The sequence below is a fragment of the Dromiciops gliroides genome, chromosome 1, assembly GCF_019393635.1.
Source record: "Dromiciops gliroides isolate mDroGli1 chromosome 1, mDroGli1.pri, whole genome shotgun sequence".
In the NCBI taxonomy this organism is placed as follows: domain Eukaryota; kingdom Metazoa; phylum Chordata; class Mammalia; order Microbiotheria; family Microbiotheriidae; genus Dromiciops; species Dromiciops gliroides.
Window position 1 is genome coordinate 333,598,748 of NC_057861.1, and position 13,869 is coordinate 333,612,616.

Genomic DNA, 13,869 nt, shown 5'->3' on the forward strand with positions numbered 1-13,869 from the left:
TTTTTTTTTTTTTTGGTCTCTGTTTTCTTTCACAACGTGACTCATATGGAAATGTGTTTTGCATGATTGCACATATATAACCTCTGTCAAATTGCTTACCATCTCAGGTAGAGGAGAGGGGAAGGAAAGAGGAACTCAAAATTTGGGACTCAAAAATTTCAAAAATGAATGTTAAAATTGTTTTTTTATGTAGTTGGAAAAATATTTTTTAAAAAGATGCTAGTTCAAAAGAATTATTGCAGTCTTTTTTCTTTTTCTTTCTTTCTTTCTTTTTTTTTTTTTTTTTACAAAAATCATGTCCTTAGGTCAATTTTTAAAAAACAGAAGCATACTTCCAATGTTATAATGGAAGTCAAAGGGAAAATATGATTTGAATTATAGAAGGCTGCTTTACAGCCTTTTTTTTTTTTTTTTTGCCTTCCCAGGAGCATAGTTATTGCAGAAAGTTAGCTCCAAATGTACATTTCATGGAAACTTGCCAGCACTGATGATCATCTTTCTTGTATCTGGGCGGCAGCTTAAATGTCTATGTCACTTATGGGAGCACTTCTCATTTGACAGAGATATTTGTATTCAGTTTTTTCTCATTCGTGTCCAGAATATTTGTTTCTTGAGCTGCATCATGGAGTCATAGTCAGTGGAGGTACCTTGTCTATTTCCCAGTGTTTCTTTGTTGTGCTGATTTCTCTGCTCTTCTCAGTGGATTCCTTCTCCTGAAGTGGGGCAGGTGGTAATACCACTCTTGGTACTGAACAGTTGACCAAAATGATTTCCAAAGAATTACTGCAAAAAGAATCACCTGTCTGAGTGCAGTCAGCTGCTCTGGCTATCTCTCTATCCATCCACCTTCCCATTCTCACGACTATTCCCATATTCCTTAGTTTCCTTTTAACTTTTAGGGCCCCCAACAGAAGCATTTCTGCATGTCAAACTTTAATTTTGAGTACTTTTGTCTTTATGGCCTAGAGGATTCCAATAAAAACCAACAAGAGCTTCCATAACAAAATCCAAGATAAATACACCTCACTTCTGTCTATCCCATTCAGATAATTGGGGATTTCCCCCACTCTAATTTCTACATCTTATGTCTATGGACACCTGCCCTCTTTTTCCCTTAGCTGTGCTGGTTAGCTCTGGGCTAAGTTAGGCATTTATCCTTACTTGTACAATTTCTGGGGCCTAATTTTTTTGACCTGCTGCCCAATCCAAAGGTGGTTGAAAAAGGTGGTTTCTCTGATTTCACAGTTCTTGAAAGCCAAACATGTTAAAAAAAAACCCAAAAAACAACACAATGTTCCCCAACCAAGAATCAGACTCCTTTCCCTGGACATCCTAGTTGTAGCCCAGCAAATGAACCAATCACAGGCCTTACAAAAAAGCAAAGGATTTTTCTAAAGGGCAAAATAATAAAGATATATAGACTGTTAGAGCTGAATAGATCTGAGAAGCCATCTAATTCAAGCTCCTCATTTTATACATGAACACATGGAGATCCATAAAGGGAATATGACATATTCAAGGCCAAGTAATGAAAGATCCAGGACTAGAACCCACATTATCTGGCTTCCAGTCCTGTTTTCCCACACTACAAAGTTGCCTCATCCAATGAATTGCTAATGGAATGAGTCAAACTGAAAAGCTAGAGCCATAGATGAGGTTATGGTGATGAGGGTCAGCACTTAGGGACTTGGCTTTAATTGGACTAATGGCCTCAAAGGTACTCCAGGCCCTGTGCAGATCCCTTGCAGCCTGTCCCATTCCTTCATAGGCAGAATTGCCAATTCAGGCCTAGACCAAACTGCTACTTCTAATGGTGATCCGTGGAGTCCCTCCACTGAAGTGGACCAATGGGCCCAGTGGTAATGCCAATCTTGGTACCAAGGGATCCTTGAAAATGACTTCCATTTCGGCTTCGGTTGCAGATAGAAGCCTATGTCCACGGTGCACAAAAATGATATTCCTCTCCTCCTCCCTGAGAGATGTGAGAGTATCATTTCACCAAGAATATTGTGAACAGAGCTCTTATCAGTGGTAGAACACACGTTTCTTGGTTGCATTCTTCAGATATGTATACATTTATCAAGTTCATTAGAGCATATTCCTTTCCATTGGCAGGTTTTTCTTCCAATTATGTAACCTGTTTAAAGTTTAGCTTGTACCTACTTGACACTGTAGCTACATTGCTATATTTAGTTGGTGCTTACCAAGCTCTTACAATTCATATGTGGAGAAGAGCTCTCGGTGGAGTATCAACAGGGTCTGAAACATTTGCTTTAGACAGATGTTATGCCATCTCTTCAGAGTAATAGCTAGTATTTTACTGTATCTAGGGCAGCTAGGTGGCGCCATAGTGCACAGAGTGCTGGGCCTGCAGTCAGGATGACTCATCTTCCTGAATTCAAATCTGGCCTCAGACACTTAATAGCTGTTTGACCCTGTTCATGTCACTTAACCCTGTTTGCCTCAGTTTCCTCATCTGTTAAATGAGCTGGAGAAGGAAATGGTAAAACATTCCAGTATTTTTGCCAAGAAAACCCCAGATGGGATCACAAAGAGCTGGACCCGACCAAAAAAGACTGAACAACAAAATACAGTGCCTACTGTGTGCTAGGTGTAGTGCTAAGGCACTTTATATATTTTTCATTTGCTCCTTATAACAACCCTATTATTATCCCCATTTTACAGTTGAGGAAACTGAGGTTAAGTGACTTGCCCAAGGTCTCATGGCTAGTAAGTATCTGAGGTTGGATTTGAACTCGGGTCTTTTTTACTCTAGGCCCCTGTCCACTGTGCCACTCAGCTGCTTCCCATGCTTCTTCTCTTAAGAAAAGTAACCTACCATGTCCTAGTTCTCATGAAAACAGTGTTAGTCACTTGGCTCTGATTCCCTTGTCTACCTGATCCCACCCTGGTCAGAAGCCTTACTCAGGCATCCCCTCATAAGGAGGACCATTGGTATCTTCATGAAGATACAGAAGATGGTTGTTGGTCCCCGACCTGTCTGGTTTGGACTGTGTAGATGCTGAAAAACAGCAGGGCAAAGCAGATAGAGTACTAGACTTGAAATCTAGAAGACCTGAGTTTAGTCCTACTTGCTGTGTGACCACTTTTAGGTAACAGGCTCTTTAGGCCTCAGTTTCCTTATCTGGAAAATGGAGATAATATTTGTAGCACCTACCTCACAGAGCTGCTGTGAGCTAACTCAGAGGAGATAATTCTATAAAGTCCTTTGTGGATGTGGCCAGTTGACAAGGATCCCACAGCAGGCTCTGATGCTGAATAAGTGTATGACTATAGCTTTTCCTACAGGCTCACAGAAAGCTTCTGCAGTCATTGCCAGGGGTTTCAGGCCCTGCTCTATGGCTGAATCAGCTGACACAAGTGACTGATCACCATGTGAACACAGCTAGAGACTGTCAGCTGCCCCTGATATTAGTGTTAATCAAGAGTTTGTGGCAGAATATTGATTACTCCCTCTATGCTCATGTATGGGGGGCAGGAGGCAGAGCCTGGGTAGGTCCGCAGAGGGCCTTTTAGGCTTAGAAATGTAAATTTGATCACGTTGTTGAGAACCTTTTCTGCTGATTGACTTATTTCACTAAAGATTCCTTCTTGGAGAGGATTAAGGGATGAGGGTGGCTTTGTAAAAGGTTCTCCTACAATCTGAGAAAAGTGATCCATATCTGTAAGATGAATAGTATTGAAATGAACCCTCAAAACATCTCTGGCACAGACCTCAATGGCAAAATATACCTGCAGCTTCTGACAACCTGCTTAGCCTCACAGAGGTCTTGTCTCCATATGTGCTGGGGGTCATCAATGCACGGCTCACACCACCTCTTGTTAGGGGAAGACCTAAAGGTTTCTTCAAAAACAATACCTAAATGGGGCAGCTAGGTAGCGCAGTGGATAGAGCACCGGCCCTGGAGTCAGGAGTACCTGAGTTCAAATCCGGCCTCAGACACTTAACACTTACTAGCTGTGTGACCCTGGGCAAGTCACTTAACCCCAATTGCCTCACTAAAAAAACCAAACAAACAAACAAACAATACCTAAAGAGTGGGATGTTACAGGAGGACCCAGTAAAAGTCAAAAAGTTACCATCCCAAATCAGATGCAGCCCTAAAGGGACCACCACAACAAAGTCTGTATAACAAGAGAGACCTATAGTGAGAAAAAAAAATGTCCAATGAGATCAGCTCCTTTAAATGATCAGAGACCAAGAGGTTTGAGAGGACACAGAAAAGCAGAAATAGCATGGGTTTGGAGTCAGCGAATTTGGATTCCAATGCCAGACCCAACACTGGTCTCAGTCTCCTTATCAGTAAAATAAGGGAATTGGAATAGACATCCTCTAAATTCTAATTATATAATCCCACAACTCCATTGTCTGGTACTTGTTGAGAGAGAAGTTTAAAACAACTAGCTGGATTGGGCTGGGAACATGAAAATATTTATTTGAAAGATAGAAAAAAGACGTCACCTTGTTTTTTTTTAATTTGGTGATGCCAAGCAAGTAGTGTGGAGTGGAGGGATAAGTTCAGGGCATTAAGTCTCCATGATTATGATTATTATACACACTTTAACTTAAAGACTTTTTCTTTTGGGGACCTTTATGCCCAAATTTCCTACCGGATCCTCTCTTAATGAGCCTTCTAGACCCAATGTAAGGTTAAGTAAATGGGCTCATGTCTGCCCTGAGAATAATTAACAGTAGGTCAGGAACTGGTCTTTGGTGTTTTTCTAAATTCTATGTTTTGACCATCACATGCTATAGCTCTTGCTTTCCTTTCTCTTATGAGCCAATACTTTTGTTCATGGAAAGTTATATTGTGCCTTCCCTCACCCACCAAAAGAGGAGACGCTGCTGAGCCTATGTGACTAACCAGTAAGATCCCTGTGGGCAGACACCTGGTAGCTATGGAGCTCTTGTACCCAATGGCACCTGACCAGGGCCAGGTGAATAGAAGACAACTCAGCACAGGTAAAAACACATCCTTGTTTCCAAAATCCCATTGGGAAAGCACCGAGAGGTAAGCCCTTCATAAGCTTTAAAGGACTATGTACATAGGAATTCTATATTAGGATTTCGATTTGTGCAGGTTCACACAATCATGGCTTTCGGACATTTATTTCTATTCTTGCAGACAAAAACCAAACGCAAATGGTCTTTGTCTTATTCCCAAACTCCAGGGGGAAATGCCATATAGGCTTATCATAGGGCCTAGAGCTGGAGAGACAGTGTATGCCCCTTCAAAGAATTCCGGATTTACTCTAGAAGGAAATGGGTTTGAATCCTACCTCTGCTACTGTATGGTCTTGGGTAAGTCACTTCATCTCTGTAGGTTTCACTTTTCTTCTCTGAAAAAAAGTTGGGTTAGACTAGGTGGTCTCTGATGTTCTCAAATGTAGAATAGGAAAGGACTTTAGAAAGCTAAAATCATTTGGCCAAGAACACACAGATAAGAAATATCTGAGCTGAGATTTGAATTGATATCCTTTTACTAAATGCCAAGTGCTTTCTACTGTACCATGCTGCCATCCTAATCACACAATGCCTCTTCCCTATTTTTTTGCCTCTTCCTCATTTTAGAAATTGGTTTCCCTGGTTTCTTTGTTGTTTTTCTTTTCTTTAAAAAATTCTTTAAATAAGTTATTAATGCAGAAGAGGCATATTGGAGTGTTCAGACATTGCCTCCTGATGCAACCTTTGCTGTCATGAGAAAGATTCCATTTTCAGTTGGGGCCTCAAAAGCTAAACAAGCACCAGAGCACCTAACGAAACTTCCTTCCATAGCCATGGTCCTATGCTTCCCCTACCAAGGAGACCCGTCATTTTGTGCTGATGCAATGGGTAGGGGTTATAGCAAATTACCAAACTATCAGTAAAATAACACAACATATTTGCTTTAGAACCTTGCTGCTAATAAATAGTAATACCTTGACTTTCTTCTTCTTCTTCTTTTGTTTTTGTGGGGCAATGAGGGTTAAGTGACTTGCCCAGGGTCACACAGCTAGTAAGTGTCAAGTGTCTGAGGCTGGATTTGAACTCAGGTCTTCCTGAATCCAAGGCCGGTGCTTTATCCACTGCGCCACCTAGCTGCCCCAGCTTTTTTCTTAAATTACAAATATGAGTAAATACAACTTGGTCTGTTGTAGTACTCAGATCTATCCCGTGACTTTTGAAGCATTTAGGTCATACTGGGGCATACATCTCACAAACTATTTGTCAAATGGTTGCTTTAAAAAAAAATCCACCCATCTCCCAACAAAGTGGAATGCAGACAAGGGAAAAATATATTCACTGATGTCTATGAGTGGAACCTTAGCTTTAGTTTTCAGGGAAGGGATGAATCCTTCCAAATGCATTCTCAAGATCATTAAGACTGGGCCTATAACCAGGTCACATCTATATTGAAAGTGAAACAACGATGGATCAGTAATCTAATGATCCATGAGACACTCCAAATATTGAACGTCAGACACAATTGATCTATTGGCTTCACCATTGGTCCCCAATACAGAAAGGGTGCAGCCCTTAAAAAAATCTCCAAAAAGGTGATTCTTTCTCCCCCTCCCCCAGATCTGGTTCCTGATGGGCTAAAACTGAATAAAAAATGTGACAAATTCTTTGTCAAAAGGATCGACTGATTACCTTTTGCACAGCTTCCATAGGGGCAGCTCAGGTAACTGAGGGAGGTGGCATCACTCTGAGGGCTGGGGGGTTTTTGGTTGCACACTCACTGAGTGCCCCCGAGCTAACTAGGGGAGTATTTGACCACAGCATTTGATCTGGTGGTCCTGTACACAGACACTGCTTAACATTTCTTTTTAAAAGGAGGAAACTGCAAGAAGCCTGAGTAAAGTTTCAGTTTCAGACAGCCAGAATTGTGGGGGGAAGGAGGTTGAGGCCTCCAAGAGGGGTATGTTAAAGAACTTTATTTCATACAAGTTTAACTGTGGGCTGGAGGGATCTCAGGGGAGCATGACAGATTACTTTGGTCAATATGGTGTCTAGCAAAGTGATGCAGAAGATACTTTCAATGCTGATGTTCATTGCAATAAGAACTTGTAAATTCTTCCTGTTTTATGAAATCAGGAGTGTATTAACAATTCATCTCAAGGCTACTTTCTCCATTTGTCTGTCATTTTTTTGTTTTTTTTGGTTTGTTTGTTTGTTTTTTCTCTATGGACAACTACAAAGCAAAGCTAAAAGGGCTTTGAGAATTTTCTGTTCAGTGCATTGGTCTTTGTTCTGAGACAGAGAAGATTTCTGACCAAGACTCCAAAGGAGGACTACAGACTAGGTGATTGTTAAGGACTTTATCCAGGTGAAGAAAACCAATAATATCACTGAACTCTATTTATTTAATACTTGAAATGTGGCGTGCATTTCTGAATTTGCATAAACATTTACAACATCTAGAATTCTCAAAACAAACATCTGGACTTTCTCTGGTGTGCAACTTTTCACTTCTGATCCAGACACTTTGGTGTTGGATCACATGAGTATACAACACATCATGGAAGGAATAACAGAAGTCATCAATATCTGAAAGGCCTGCTGCCTACACAGAAAAGATGTCACACATTAGAGCTATTGAAACAAGTCACAGAGAAAACCATCATGAACAGAGCAGACGTCATAAAGAGGTGATGCAAAGGAGACAGGTGGTACCCATGCCCATCTATATTGAGAGAACAAGCTGTGTGAAGTTGCCTAAAAATACAGACACTCCTTTCCATAATTGTCCGATTGATTTTTGTGTGGCATGGTGCTGCCCCCTTTTATCTCAGCTATACATTTTGTAACAACTAAACCACACGGGCCATTATGTTGTGGGCCCCTGGGCCCACAGGAGATGCCACTTGGAAGAGTTTATCTTGATCTTAGGGAGGAGAGAGTTCTTGTTATCACCTCTGCCGATATCACAGCTGCATTTCAGAAGTGCTGACGAGGCCAAGTGCTCTGGCTTCTTCTGGTGTTAGTCCACTCTTCAGAGTTCTTCTTACTAAAGTGCCATGAAAACCCCAGGCAAAGAAAGACAACAACAGGAAAAAAAGTGATTAATAGCACAATCTGAGGTCAGCTGGGAGACTGTATTGTTTTCAAACATGATTGCATACATATAACCTATATATGATTGCTTACTGTCTCAGGATGGGGAGAAAGGAAGAATTTGGAACTCAAAACTTAAAAGAACGCCGAATGTTAAAAAATTATTTTAACATAATTGTGGAAAAATAAAATAAATTAGAAATTACAAAAAATGGACAAAAGTGGTGAAAAAAATAAAATGTATATATCATATTGTAGCAGTATGTAAACAAACAAAAAATAAATTGATATGGGTGTCTGTATGGCCAATAGCAGGAAAAAATTTACAAATGCACTAGACATTGAAATTCTGCCACTAGAAATAGTAGTTACTCCTCTTAGATGTTCACAGCTATAGATTCTCTTTTTCTGGAAACCACTATAACAGGTAACAACCTCCACAGACTCAGAGAGAAGGTTAGAAAAAGGAAGGAAGACAAGGAAGATTGAAAGAAAGAAAAGGAAGATTGACTCAACCTGTCTCTGCTGTCTTTCCTTCCATCCACTGCATGAAGAAGAGATTCAGACTAAGATGAGGTTTGTGAAGACAGTTATAAGATGTCCTACACTCAAACCCCAATGAAGGGAAGGGAATAAGGACCTACTATGTACCAGGCACTGTATATCTCATTTGATCCTCACAACAACCCTCTGAGATACGTGTGGTTATGCCCATTTTACAGTTGAAGAAACTGAGGCAAACAGAGGTTAAGTGACTTACCCAGGATAACACAGATTGGGAGTGTCTCAAGCCATATTTGAACTCATGTCTCCCTGATTCCAGATCTAGCCCTCTGTCCACTGTGTCACCTAGCTACCTCAATTAATTAACTAACAAGATGCACTACCTGCGGCTACATTTATCAAGTGAAAGTGCCTCTTAGGTTGCATTTAGAATCAAAGGATGAATCAAAGGTATAAACCAGATGGGAACATTTTCTAAACACTTTGATTGAATCTACCAATCAAAAGCATTAACTAATTAATCCAGTTGGGAAGGAATGAAGGGTTGAAATCTGATGATGAAATGTTTGAGGACTGGTTGAATAAATTAGACACACCTCTGGACTTATGTATATTAGAGAAGAAGATTCTATCAGAAGGATTGCAGCAACTGCTTCCAGAATAGAGCTTTGGGACCTCTTTGAGATGGGAAAGCTCTTTTGCCTCCACCAGTGCAAAACAAGGTGGGGAATGGAGGAAGCTCACAGGGAGGATCATACTTTCCCTTTGCCTTCACCCTCCCCAATTAGAGACCATGCCAAATAACACATCTAGACAAGAGCTGAGAGAGGACAAATTAGACATACTGAGGAAAGGCCATTTTGCAGACTGCAATCTCTTCAGAGCAAGGAGAGGCAGCTTTAGGATTCTCCATCCCAATCCTTGGAACCTAGGAAAAAGTTGTATCCCTATGGAGAGCTTTATGGGGATCCCACAAAAGGACTTCTTAAAAAAAGGAACTATGAGTTATCCTTTATCATGTGTTCTCTAAACTTAAGCCCACTTTCCACTCAATTCTGTATGTGCTCATGTGAGAGTATAACATAGACTTTTTTTTTTGGTGGGGCAATTGGGGTTAAGTGACTTGCCCAGGGTCACACAGCTAGTAAGTGTCAAGTGTCTGAGGTCAGATTTGAACTCAGGATCTCCTGAATCCAGGGCCGGTGCTTTTATCCACTGTGCCACCTAGCTGCCCCATAACATAGACTTTTAAAGGGAATGTTTTAGAAACCACTTGAGTAAACACTCCTAACTAAAAGCTAATTGGTTCTGGCTGGCTAATTGATATCAAATGGATCATGAATGGAGAGCACACTAGCTGGGGCTCAGTGAATTACAATAGAAAACCAACCTCAGACCTTCAGTATTAACCTTGTTACCTCAAAGAGGGAGTGTGGTCATTCTTCCTTTGGGAACCTGAATGACCAATATGAGTAAGTTGTAGAAAACATCCCAAGTACTCGCTATACAACAGTTTTTACCCAGTTTCCCATCAATGCTGTGTGAGCGCATAGAGTAAGAGCCCCTAGGAAATACTTGTTCAGATATCAGGGAGGCTTTGGGCCGGAAAATGGGCTTTTGGATATTTAAATCACTTCTTCCAAAAGACCAGAAGGGGAAACTCTTATGTAGCTCTTGTAATATAAATGTGGATTGTGTAATTAAACCAGTTTTGAAAGTCTATGGTAAATAGTACTAATACCACCTGTAGTTCATAGTTTGGCTACAAATTGGTAGATTGAGTGTTCCAGTGTATTAATTGCTAAGAAGTGCATCTTTGGTACCAATGCATTTTGCAGACCTGCTCAGTGGGCTACAGATACCCCAAAGCATCAGGAATAGAAAATCCATTTATGTTAGGGCTTTTATTTAAGGGCACTGGAAGAATAGCCATTTTCTTTTAGATCCAAGGGTCCCTCCCTCTTTCCTTTAAGATTAGATGGTGTTTTTTTGTTTTTTTGTTTTGGTGAGGCAATTGGGGTTAAGTGACTTGCCCAGGGTCACACAGCTAGTAAGTGTCACATGTCTGAGGCTGGATTTGAACTCAGGTCCTCCTGAATCCAGGGCCAGTGCTCTACCCACTGTGCCACCTAGCTGCCCCCTAAGCTTAAATGTTTTAACAAAGAATGTCCATCTATCTTAAACATGCTTATGACTTGTGCCATGTGGTTATTACCAAAAAAAAAAATTAAGGAACTGATAAGTTACTTCCAACTATAGTGTTTATAACTGATAGTGGTTTCCACTATTGTCCCTCTTGGGGTTTTCTGATAATCTTAATTTTCTGAAATTGTATGGTATCCTTTTTGTTGTTTAGTCGTATCTAACTCTTCTTGACCCATTTGGGGTTTTCTTGACAGACATACTGGAATGGTTTGTCATTTCCTTCTTCAGCTCATTTTACAGAGGCAACTAGAGTTAAGTGACTTGCACAGGGTCACACAGATAATAAGTATCTGAGGCCAGATTTGAACAAAGGAAGATGAGTCTTCCTAACTCCAGGCCCAACAATCTATTCACTGTATCACCTAGCTGCCCTGTGGTATCCTTACCAGTGTTCAACATTTAACACAAAGGAAAGAAACTCCTTTGGCCTAGTTATAGACATTGTCAGTGATGGCCTGTGAGGGGAGCTACTTTGGGAGTGACAATGCTTACCTGACCTCTCAGGTTACCCCATTTCCTTGCTGCCCACTCTAAATGATGGCCCTGAAACTGGAGTATTTTCCATCTATGCTTTAGATTTCTCGCAGCTATAACAATCTCTTCTTCCTTCTTTGCCGTTAAATTCTAGATTGTATGTCTAACTTGACTAGACATAATATTTTGGCTCTTAAAGGTCTTGTCTCGAGGCAGATTACATTTAATTGAGTAATGGAATGCATTCTATGCAGTGGCAATAAAAGTAAAACTTTCTAATGACCTTTTATGTTCTTTAAGCAATCCTTAAAGCATTTGTTGAAGAAATAGACTTTAATAGGTTAGACTAGGATAAAAATACCTCCTTGTTCTTGACGAGAAAGGCCTGCTGAGATCTCATAACTAAGACACAAAATACTGCCTTAAGATGGTCGGGAGGGCATAACGTACTGTACTTGGAAGCATTTTAAATTTAATTAAATTTAGCTATCTCAGTAAAAGGAAGCATACAGATGTCCATGAATGGTAATCTGCGTTCATTTAATGGAAAATGCCTGGTCAAGTAAGTAGAGAAGTAGCCTTCACAGATCTAGGGGCACTTTTGAATGCTCAGTACACTTTGGGCAGACATTGAGAAAATGCTTGGCACTTGGGTTCACATGGTGATTAAGTAAGCATCATTGCAACAGCAATGTTCTGTTTATTTAAATAAATGGAAAAAGTATCTGACTACACAGTGGTCTCTTTTAATAGTATAATTCCTAAGGCTTACCCAAAATAGTGGCATGTGGGTCAGACTTAAATGGCACTCAGAATCAAAGTCAAATTGATGGTCTTACTGGTCAGCTTAATGAATGGGGGGAGGGGAAGAGAAGGGAGTAAGTATTTACTAAGCACCTACTGTGTGCCAGGTATTATTTAGAGCTTTACGAATATTATTTCACTTGATCCTCTCAACTACTCTGGGAGATGAGTGCTATTATTTTTTATTATTATTACTATTTCCAGTTGAGGAAACTGAGGTAAACAGGTTAAGTGACCTGCCCATGGCCACACAGCTAATAAGTGTCTGAGATGGATATGATCTCACTCCAAACCCCAGTACTCTATCCATTGCACCGCCTAGTTGCCTCAGTATGTTCTATCCTCATCTTTTTTGATCTCTCTATTGCTAGCACTAAGGATCATCACCCAGTACTATTTTGATAATACTTCCAAATGGGGAAGAAGGTGTAGCTCAAGCGAAAACATCAGATATACATCTGGGCTTGTTAAATACAAATTGGCTCCTACACACAATCCCCAGGCATCCTTGTGGGCTTTAATACAAGCTCCTGTTAAAGGAATGTTAAACTTAAGAGAGCTGTTGAGAGCATGAACTGTTTGATTTTATGTTTTGGCCTTTTTTTGACTCCTCAGTGCCTAGAATAGTTGCTGGCACATAGGACTTGATAGGTCTGAATATGCAAATCAAGGGAATGCATGTTTAACCAGGTCAGTTCCCTGATCAAAACCCTTCAATGATTTCCTTTATCCTGTAATAAAAACAATCTTCCCACTGTCTGGCTCTTTATACTCTTTACACTCTTTCCCACTTGTCTTTACAGCCTCATTTCACTCTATTCCCCTTTGTATATTTTATATTCCAGTCAAAGTGGACTATTTGCCGGTCCCTGACCTTGTCCTGGTCTCCTGAGCCTTCACACATTGCTGCAGGTGGTCTCATGCTTGACCTGCTTTTTCCTTTTCACACCTTTGCATGTTCATATTTTTCTCTTCTTCTACAGTGCCATTTCTGTCACAAGACCTAATACATGCATATTGTCTGTCCCGCCCCCCCCCAATCTTTCCTTTCTCACATTTCACAAAGGTCACATAATACCTTTCGTCTAGACTTCCCTTGATCAGATTCTACCTTAAATCATGTGTATTGGGGGAACCCATTGTTCCACCCATGACACCCCGTTAGATTGGAAGCTCCATGAAAGCAAGCACTAGGATGCTTCTCACCTGTACATCTCTAGCCTCTGGCACAGCTCCTTCTATACAGTAGGTGCTTAATGAATGAGAAGTCAGCCTCAAGACAGAACCCACATCCCAACCTACTCTCTTTGCTTATTTCCAGGAAGATTAATTCAAAGTCCCTTTTATGTTTTCATCTCACTTCCTTCTTTAAGCCCTTTCCAAAGCTTCAGAAAGGTGCTTTTTCCTCCACCCAGTTCACCAAGCACCTTTTATTTTGAGATATTTACTGAAGTCCTGAAATTTCACCTCTTCCACAAGGCCATCCCAGATTAATCTAGAAAGCTAAGTCTTTTCCCTGGACCTTGGTTTCCTTTTCTATGAAATGAGGGGCTGAACTGGATATGATGATGATGTTCCCCATGTGGAACAGTGATCCTCTGGACAGGAGCCCACCACAGACTAGGCCCCCATCATACTTAATCCACTCAGTTTTGGAACTCTGCCCTGAAGCTGACTTGTTCTGATTGGTTGGTAAGTTCGAATTCATCTAACTCACTTTATCTAGCATGTTTCACATTTCACCCAGTCCTTCACCAACAAACCAGGGCCTTCACCAGCATTTTCTCACTGGCTCTGCTGTTGCATTCTCACCTCTTCTTTCC

General features: G+C 40.7%; 1 protein-coding gene across 5 annotated transcripts in view; it reads right to left on the reverse strand.

Moving 5' to 3' along the window:
- Window positions 1-251: 251 nt before the first annotated feature.
- The window catches only part of FHOD3 (formin homology 2 domain containing 3), a 712,282-nt gene continuing 698,664 nt past the window's right edge, over window positions 252-13,869 (reverse strand). For 4 of the 5 annotated variants that reach the window (XM_043977898.1, XM_043977897.1, XM_043977899.1 and 1 more), the window contains one exon: window positions 6,109-8,012. In XM_043977898.1, coding sequence (XP_043833833.1) covers window positions 7,930-8,012 — 83 coding nt within the window. In that variant the 3' untranslated portion in view covers window positions 6,109-7,929. Of the gene's footprint in view, window positions 784-6,108; window positions 8,013-13,869 lie in introns of those variants that run through there. The other variant, XM_043977896.1, reaches the window with a different exon arrangement.